The 10,274-nt window shown below is 44.7% G+C and overlaps 1 protein-coding gene across 1 annotated transcript in view; it reads left to right on the top strand.

The window, feature by feature from the left end:
* The first annotated feature begins 1,077 nt into the window (after positions 1-1,077).
* Positions 1,078-10,274, top strand: part of peak1 (pseudopodium-enriched atypical kinase 1) — a 54,412-nt gene continuing 45,215 nt past the window's right edge. Inside the window, exon 1 of the mRNA XM_039017094.1 lies at positions 1,078-4,482. Within this exon, the coding sequence (XP_038873022.1) occupies positions 1,163-4,482 (3,320 nt within the window). The 5' untranslated portion in view covers positions 1,078-1,162. The remainder of the gene's footprint in view (positions 4,483-10,274) is intronic.

Below are 10,274 nucleotides of genomic sequence, written 5' to 3'. Positions count from 1 at the left end.
GTGTCAAAGCATAGATGCCATTTCCTGCCGTTGTGCCCTTGAGCAAGGCACTTAACTCCCCCACAACAACAGCTTCCAGGGCGCCCAGTGTGGCAGCTCCTCTCCAAAAAAACTGTATATGTATGTATGCATGTGTCTTACGCAGTGGTTGGGTTAAAAGCGGGAGTGTCATTTCAGTTGGACCTTGTGTGCAATTGACCAATAAAGTAATCTTAATATTGTTGTCCCTCATTCACCAAATGTACTGTACCTTTTGTTATACAACAGTAAAGGGAGATTTGAAACTGTCTTGACACCGACTTTAGGAAGACAAGTTGAACTAATTAACATGAAAATATGTACAGCAAATGTGAACCAGCTTTCAAATAATTCAGAGGTCCGAGGTCCGTCTTGATCGAAGTCTGATTAGTTGATTTGTTTAAGAGGTGTGTACTGGTTGGCAAGAACAAAAACCTCTGTGGATATGAATGGTACTACCATGAATAGTAATGATCAATATATTTTCACTTTAGAATTTTAAGGTTACATAAGAAATGTCCATTTGTAAGTTTTCAACATTTGGAAAATAATAAAAATGTATTATTTCAAAGTTGGGCTTTATTGTAACACCCATGGGCTTAAAGTGTACATTCGGTAGTCATTAAGCCATGCCTGGACTTGTAACATATTTTATCAAATATTATTACCTCGCGAAAAAATTGTAAGTAAAGTCATAAAACCTCACATGAGCGATTCATCTTTCATTTTAGGGCTGTATACGTTAGGCACTTACCCTCTTTATGTTTGAATATCTTTTGTTTGTTGCCCTTTTCAAAAAGTGTGAAAATGAAAATATTTATTACATGATTTCATCATATTGGCTACTTTAAAAAAATAAAAATACATTGAATACGCTGTGTTCATGTCAAGTATACTGAATTAAACAAACTTTATACAAAAGGTTTTATGCTGAAACAATTAAATAGATATAAACAAATGTTGTGAGATGACAGTTTAATAATGCCATGTTTCATTTCCTTTCAGGCTGAGTCTCTCTGCTAGGTCTGAGGGTTAACCGGAAGGCAGCGGTGCTGTAGAAGAGTCCATTCCCCTGCCTTTGTGGTTCCCATGGAGGGGTTTCCTGTCCACTGACCCACCGTGCTGCCTCACCAGGACAGCAGCCATGTCCGCCTGCAACACCTTCACGGAGCACGTGTGGAAACCAGGCGAGTGCAAAAACTGCTTTAAGCCCAAGAGCCTGCACCGCCTGGCTGAGGGTGGCCTGAAGAAGATTGCCCCTGAGCAACCCTCCCAACAACAGAGCCAACCCCCTGCTGGAACTAGACCCAACGGTAACAGCTCCCAGAGGGGAGGCGGTGACAGTGTCGCAGCCCGCTCTGGCCACTTCCGCCCTCCCGTGGCTAAGAAGCCCACAATCGCTGTCAAGCCCACCATGATGCTGTCCTGCTCTTCGGCCGACCTGGACTTGGAGGGCAACCTACATCGGCCACCAGACGCTGGTGAACCCGGCAAAACCTCTGCCTTTACCGTCTGGGCCCGCAATGGGATGAACCGCAAGAAGCCCGGCGGGCCTAACAACAATGAAGGGGAATATGCCGGGGAGGAGTTCGAGCGTTACAGGCAGCGCAGTCAGCGTGCACCCCGTGGGAATGACAATGGTTTGACTGACATGCTCAAGGAGATTGCGGGCCTGGGCTCTGGCCCTAGCCCCAGCCCTTTGTCCGGGTCGAAGGATCTCTTTTTGGGGCGCATCAGCAGCTCCTTCCAGCGCTCTTTAGAGAGAGGACTCCCCGCTTCTGGTTGCTTGGCCATTGGGAGCAGCAACAGCAGTGGAGGGGCTGCCCAAAAGCGGGTGTCCCTCAGCAACAGTATGGAGGTCATCAGCACCGAAGGAGGGCGCTTCTGCTACCCTGAGTTCTCCAGCGAAGGAGAGGATGATGATGAGGATGAAGATGACGAAAGTGAAGTTAACGATGACGATGAACACGAGAGCTGGGATGAGAGTGACGAGGAACTTCTAGCCATGGAGATCCGTATGCGGGGCCAGCCGCGCTTCGCCAACTTCCGTGCCGCCACACTCTCCCCAGTCCCCTTTGCCCAGGGGAAGAAGTGGAACACTGTACCGTTACGTAACCGCTCACTCCAGAGGATCTGCGCCGTGGACTACGACGACAGTTATGATGAGATCCTTAATGGATACCCCTCCACAGACTCCAATGGAGGCCACGGTCTCCTTCCGTACGGCCCTGGTGACCTGCAGGGCAGCGGCTTTCTCTCCAATTCGGAGTGCACCACTTCTCCAGAGTCCTCATCATCGCTGCCGGAGGACGTACGCACCACTTCCAGCTGCAGTAGCAGTGCTCCCTGTGGCCCCCTGAGAAACGGTCTGCACTCCCCCTCAGCTTTCAGAACACCGGCCCTCCAGGCTGCTGGTACAGACAAGGAACAACAGACCCAGAAAGCTGTCAGTCCACCCAAGGTCACGGAAACCCACAAGGCTGTTCTCGCCATCCAATTGGAGGATCAGGACAGCAGGGAGGGCTTACCTATGCCTCATGCTCTTCCCGGGCAGCCAGTGACGATCAGCTTCAGCCCCACAGAGGAGCAAGCCAAACCTTACCGTGTGGTTAACCTGGAGAAGCATCTTATCTGTAAGCCCTACACAGTGGTGGACGTGTCCGCATCCATGGCTAACCCAGAGGAACAAAACCAAGAACGCACTCCCAAACAGCCAAAGACTCCCATTAGCCCCTCTTCCTACCCTATCTTCCCCTTAGGCCAGCCTCTGTCTCCAGCCTCACCCATGTCCCCATTATCTCCCATCTCCCCCACATCCGCCACACCGTTTGTCTTCCAGGGCAAGGCCAGCAAGAAACCAGGTGCTATCCGCTACCAGGAGGTGTGGACGTCTAGCACCAGTCCCCGTCAGAAGATTGCCAAAGTGGATCTGGAGTCCACTGGAGCATCTGGCCCTGCCGTCCCACCTCGCCACTGCAGCCACAAGTCGGCCCCAACCTCTCCCATTGCTGGCCTCTCCTCCTCTCGGACTGTACCTGTGAAATCCCCTAACCTGTCCGAGATCAAGTTCAACAGCTACAACAATGCAGGGATGCCCCCCTTCCCCATCATCATCCGGGATGATACCACATACTCCCGCAGATCCAAGAACGCCGTCAAGGTGCCTATCGTCATCAACCCAAGTGCTTACGACAACCTGGCGGTGTATAAGAGCTTCCTGGGTCTAAGTGGGGAGATGCCTCAAACAAAGGAAGGGAGAGTGGCTAGCCACACTTATGAGGAGATCGGCTCCTCAGAGAGTGTCCAACCTTCTCCTACTATTGGTAAAGCGGCATCAGAGAAAGCTGCTGCTGAAGAAAGGAAAGCCGCTGCAGCAGCCCTGATAAGCCAGGAGCTAACCGCTAGAACCTCTAAAGACTTGGCTATAGCTGCGAGCACGGCTGCTGGTTCTCTTTCTCCTTCAGCTGCCACATCGATTGCTGTTCCAATTCCTCTCACTGTCGCTGCCATCTTGGCCAAAAGCAGCTCCAGTTCAGCCACTAGTGGGCGCACTCGCAAGATCAGTGGGGAAACAACATCCAGCAAAGAGGGGAGCACTGACCTCCCTCTGTCATCATCAGGCACTGGGACGGGCCACCGGGAGAAGGCCAGCACTGTGTTGTCCCAGATCGTTGCCTCTATCCAGCCCCCACAGTCTCCCCCAGAGTCACCTTCCCCACATTCTAAAGCCTGCAGTGTCGAGGGGCTGTATGCCCTCCCACCCAACGCCACCAAAGAAACACTCAGTCGACCCAAGTCTCTCTTTTCCTCCACTGACAGCTGCCTGTCCAAACCCAGGAAGGACACACCCTCTAAACAGCTGCCCAAATCCCAGAGTGCCTCAGCAGCCGTGCCCCTGTCCAGCCCCACGAAGTCAGAGCCCAACGCTCCATTCCCCCCACCCAGATCCACCTCTTCCCCATACTACGCCTCCAACATCCTTCAGAGACACTTTGGCCACTGGACCAAGCCTGCCGCCTCCAGCTCCCCCTCGCGCCCCTGTGATGGAGAGACCAGCCCGGGTGGAGGGGAGGGGAGACGGGGGGCGGCAGAGAGCGCCAAGCCCAAACGCTGGATCTCCTTCAAGAGCTTCTTCCGCCGGCGGAAGGATGAGGACGAACAGCGGGAGAAGGCACAGAAGGAGACGAAGAAGGGCAAGCTGGTGGGGCTGGACGGGACGGTCATCCACATGCTGCCACCTCCGCCCATCCAATGCCACCACTGGTTCTCTGAGGCCAAGAACGAGGACCCCAGTCAGAAACCCACAATCATATTCACCTACAAGCCAGACGGCAGCGCCTCCGGTGACTGGGAGGGGGAACTGCGGGTGGAGGAATGCAGAGAAACGTCTCTGCTGTCCCCAGAGGAGAGCCAAGACATCAGACCATCTACCATCGGGACTGCCCTCCACTGCAAGGCCATCAGGTAATTGATTTAAATCTGTCTTTAAAAAAGCAAATTTCTCTTGTTTCTGTTAGTCCTTGCTCAGGAAAATTGAATTGTTTAAAAATGTTCTCTATACTGACTTATAAGCCCCCTTGTTATTTGTAAGCAGCACGCTTTATGATAAGACTTATATTTGTACAGGGCATTATTGGGTAATATACTGTTTGAGATGGGTACTTTGGCCATCCATCAAATGCAGTTAATTGAGCTATGCCAGTAGGACCGGGCGGCACAGTGTTGAGAGGTGGCAACGTCTTTAGTTGAATCAGGACGGATTGTGACTAGTTAATTAGCAAGGCTGTAATCTACACTTTACTGGCCTAATCAAACACACAGATTGTGTCCCAAATGGCACCCTATTCCCTTTTTAGGGCACAACTTTTGAGCTGGGCCCAGTTAATCTCATCTCAATCAACAGTGTTGCATGACCAGGGTTGGAGAATAATGGATTACATGTAACTGATCACACAAAAAATTGAATATTGTAGAACACAGCTAAAATATTGTAATCAGATTACAGATACTTTTGAAAAATGTGATTACTTCTAGGATTACTTTGAAATTCAGAAAGGATGTTTGAAATAATTATTTGACACCTTTCTGTTTTTTCTCAATGGCATTCATATCAGCATTGAAAAAAGGCGCACATTTAAATTGGTCAGAGAGCACTATGATGACACACCAAATTTGCTTGATGGATTGCGGGAAAGAGCAGGAATCGGCTTTTGCTAGTTCTTCCAATGGTGTGACTGCTGTCGGCATCGAAAGATTATCCAACTTGAATAAACGTTTGGAGGTAAGGTGTAGTCTACTGGCGACACGGATATTACTTATTATTGATATCTACATAGCGCATTGATGTGAATCACACTTCTATTTGCGGCTGAAGGATTGTGGTTGTTGACAAATTTATATTTGATATTTTAACAAAATAATGGTTGAATTGAAGATGTTTAAGCTGCCTATCAATCATTGTTTTTGCGACCAGTGGACAGCCAGTGAAAAATGTGCTCTTGCCGCAGCTGCGTAGTCAAATCAATTAATCAATCTAAGCTTTATTTATACAGCACATTTCAAACATGGAATGCAACACAATGTGCTTCAAAGGAAGAAACTAAAAGCAATGGAAATAAAAACTGAAATATTTACTACACAACAAACGTAAGTGGATAAAAAACAACAAAAAAAAAAAAATGTAAACTGAACGACTAAGGAAAAGCAAAGCTAAATTGATGTGTTTTAACATCTCTTTTAAATATGTCCACCGTTTCGGCCCCCTCAGGTTCTCGGGCAGGCTATTCCAGAGGCTGGGGGCAAAATAACTAAAGGCTGCTTCTCCATGCATCGTGGTCCTAGGCTTTGGGATAGTTAAAAGGCCAGTGCCAGAGGACCTGAGGGACCTACTGGGTATATAACTTAAAAGCATGTCTGACATGTATTGGAGTGCACAATCGTGGATTGATTTGAAAACCAATAGAAGAATCTTGAAATTAGTTTTAAAACTCACAGGCAGCCAGTACAGAGACTTTAAAACTGGTGTAATGTGTGCTCTCCATCTGGTCAGTACCCGTGCTGCAGCATTCTGTATGTTTTGCAGTCGACCAATGGCTTTCTTGGGTAGACCAGACAGGAGAGCATTACAGAAATCAAGCCTGGTGCAATAAAAGCATGGATTTGTCTCTCTGTATCAGCCTGAGAGCACCATGGCAATGTTCCTCAGGTGGTAAAAAGCTATTTTGGTCACATTCCTAATATGTTATTTGAAATTGAGTTCAGAATCTAAAATACACCTAGGTTTTTTACCTGGAGTTTTAAAATATGCGTCCAGATTCTCTCTCTGTGCTGTGGCTCCAACAATAAGTACATCGGTCTTGTCTTGATTTAGCTGGAGGAAGTTGTGAGCCATCCAACTATTTAAATCACTAATACTGTCTAATTTATCTGTGGAGTTAAAATCCTCTGGTTACACAGAAATGTAAAGTTGTGTATCGTCTGTGTAGCAGTAACAATCAATTCTGTACTGTCTGATAACGCTGCCAAGGGGTAACATATATACACTGAACAGTACCGAACCCAAAATCAAACCTTGTGGAACGCCTCATGTGATATGTATTTTCTGAGTTATGTTCCATAAGGGTGATGACAAACTCTTGACCGGTTAAGTAGGTCCTAAACCAATTTAGAACTGGACCAGAGAGGCTAACCCACCTCTCCAGTCTGTCCAGAAGGACATCATGGTCAACAGTGTCGAATGCAACTCTTAAATCCAAGAGTACAAGGACAGAGACCTGATTGGCATCTGTGTTGGCTCCAAGATAATTTACCACTTTAACTAAGACTGTCTCTGTGCAGCTAAGAGTTGAAGAATCTAATTGACTTTTTTTCAGAAGGGGTTTCACCATAGCAGTTTTTAACAATAGCTTGCACTTCAGATGTGCAGTTAAAAACTGTTTTGAAGAAGGTGGCGGGGATAAGATCAAGAAGATAGGTAGAAGACTTAAGTTGTGATATCACTTTCCTGAGGATGTCTGTGTCAACCAGGGAAAATAAATCCACAGTGGCTTTGCACGACAGGCTAGGGCACATATCATCAAACTTCTCATCAGGTCTTGCTTGACTGATACCCAGCCTAATGGTTATCTTCTTATGGCTGCAGCCCGACACCGGTACACTTATGACAACAGCCAGCTCAAAGTGCAGGGCGCGAAATTCAAAATATATATTTTTTAAATATTTAACTTTCACACATTAACAAGTCCAATACAGCATATGAAAGGTACACATCTTGTGAATCCAGTCAACATGTCCGATTTTTAAAATGTTTTACAGGGAAGACACAATATGTAAATCTATTAGCTAACCACGTTAGCAAAAGACACCACTTTTTTACTCCACCAGTTTTTTACTCCATCAGTAGCTATCACAAATTCGTCCAAATAAAGATATAAATAGCCACTAACCAAGAAACAACTTCATCAGATGACAGTCTGATAACATATTTATTGTATAGCATATGTTTTGTTATAAAAATGTGCATATTTCAGGTATAAATCATAGTTTACATTGCAGCTACAATCAGAAATTGCACCGAAAGCAGACAGAATAATTACAGACACCAACGCCAAATAACTAAATACTCATCATAAAACATTTCTGAAAAATACATAGTGTACAGCAATTGAAAGACAGGCATCTTGTGATTCCAGACAATATTTCCGATTTATCAAGTGTTTTACAGCGAAAACACAATAGAGCGTTATATTAGCTTACCACAATAGCCAAAAACACAAGCAATTTCCCAGTAGCAAAAGTTAGCGATCGTAACAAACAAGCAAAAGATATATAATTTTTGACTAACCTTGATTTTCTTCATCAGATGACAGTCCTATAACATCAGGTTATACATACACTTATGTTTTGTTCGAAAATGTGCATATTTAGAGCTGAAATCAGTGGTTACACATTGTGCTAACGTAGCATCTTTTTCCCACAACGTCTAAACAGCAACGATATTTTTCTGACACGTTTTCTGACACACATATTCTGACCAAATAGCTATTCATAAACATAAGTAAAAAATACATGTTGTATAGGAAATGATAGATCCATTAGTTCTTAATGAAATCGCAGTGTTAGAATTCTAAAAAATAACTTCATTACGACATCCAGCTTCGGTATAGCTGAGTACCCCAAAGTTGGGCGCCCACGACTAATTCACATGCACGACAGATATATGAATTAGCATCATAAAATGTTTCTTACTTTTGGTGATCTTTCATCAGAATGTTGTAGAAGGTGTCCTTTGTCAAGAACAGTCGTTGTTTGGATTCAGAACGTTCATTTTCCCTCTCGATTTAGCACGCGCACTTGCCAAGTGGCACAAAGCTCTCCAAGTCAACAAACGGAAGAGAACGGAACACGGCAAAACTCCCGAAAAATGTTCAATAATCTGATGAAACTATATTGAAAAAACATACTTTACGATGATATGGTCACATGTATCAAATAAAATCATAGCCGGAGATATTAGTCGTCCATTACGACAGCTAAACAGAAGGCAAATCCATGTCCCTTTCGCGCGCTCCAGAAAACAGAAAATGGACGGTCACGTCATACAAAGAGCTTTTATTCCACCTCAGACCAAGATAAACACGAAATTTCTTCTCTCACCGCCTCTTGACATCCAGGGGAAGGTGTATGAAGTGCACGTAGACTCTTACGTATCATGCCCATGTATAGGCAGGAGGTAGAACAGAGCATCGATTTCAGTCTTTCCACTTCCTGGTCAGAAAATGTGCTGCAGAATGAGTTCTGTTTCACTCAGAGAAATAATTCAAACGGTTTTAGAAACTAGATAGTGTTTTCTATCCAATAGTAATAATAATATGCATATTGTACGAGCAAGAATTGAGTACGAGGCCGTTTGAAATGGGCACCTTTTATCTGGCTACTCAATACTCCCCCTGCAGCCCAAACAGGTTATCTTATCTCTAAAAAATGTCGCAAACACATCACATTTAGATGTGGAAAAAAGTACTCACAGGCTTGTGGGGGTAGGATTTATCAGGCCGTCAATGGTGGAGAAGAGCACTCAAATTATTCTGACTAATAGTGATCAAGTTAGAAAAATGAACCCGTCTGGCATTTTTAATTGCCTTGTTTTATAAGCCAAGTTGCTCTCTCAGATATCATAATGGACCTTCAACTTTGACTGTCTCCACTTCCGCTCTGCCTTTCTGTAATTTCTCTTTAATTGATTTGTTTCCTCACTCATCCGAGGGACTCTCTGTTTGGATGTGGCCTTATTCAATTTGACTGGAGCTATGGCATCAATGGTTGCCCTTAAATCATCACAAGACGGAGTATAGGTGGTGGAGTGTTGTTCATACACTCAATCTGTAGCAACCCTGTCTTTATGAATGTGGATATTTACGTTGCCACTTCGGCATGCTCTTGTGGCACAGTAGATGCCACGCAGGGCTACGGGCCAGAAGGTTGAGGGTTCGCTGACCGCCACAGACAAGCTCACTCTCCCTGCCTGTTTCATTACTTCACTATCAGAGCCAGTTGCAGACAATAGTCAGCTATGGGGAAATCAGATTTTCAACATTCTGATGGCATATGTATAATTATATTAAATATATGCAACCAATAAACAAAGCATACCGTCTTGGGGCACTTCAATATCATGGTTTGCGTTTTCAACACCACAATAAATAGTCTGTCAATCTCGACAAACAGAAAATACATCCCCCCCTACCTTGTAGGCTTGCCCAGTATCAAAGGCTTGGTTTGACCATCTCTGAATGTCATTCAACTTTTTGGTGTTTTGTAACAGATGTCTCTTTCCATTCACCAGTTGCCGCTGCACAGTTTCGATTGATTTGATTTGTCATTAAAAAAAAATACATGTACACAAATCATTTTTAAAGTGACTGGGATTGCACAATAAAGTCGGACTTATTACCATTGTGTTCCCTACATTTGCTGTAGCATTTGATACAGTGATATACAGACTAAATGGGAGTCTAATTTGAACATCTCCATCTGGCTTTCGGGGGTCACCTTATTTTTTAATTGTAAAGATTATTATATATATATTTTTTGCTGTAGAGTTTTAAAACAGCATATCGATTGAATATTGTTGCTTTAAATCAGTGCGCACGCGAGAGTTCTGTCATTGTCTTTCTCGCTCTCCATCAATTCTATTCAAATTGCATCCAAAATAGATGATCCTGTTTAAAATATATACTGTACCAGTCAAAATTTTG

The sequence above is a fragment of the Salvelinus namaycush genome, chromosome 21, assembly GCF_016432855.1.
Source record: "Salvelinus namaycush isolate Seneca chromosome 21, SaNama_1.0, whole genome shotgun sequence".
Taxonomy (NCBI): Eukaryota; Metazoa; Chordata; class Actinopteri; order Salmoniformes; family Salmonidae; genus Salvelinus; species Salvelinus namaycush.
This window is presented reverse-complemented; position numbering and strand designations above follow the sequence as displayed.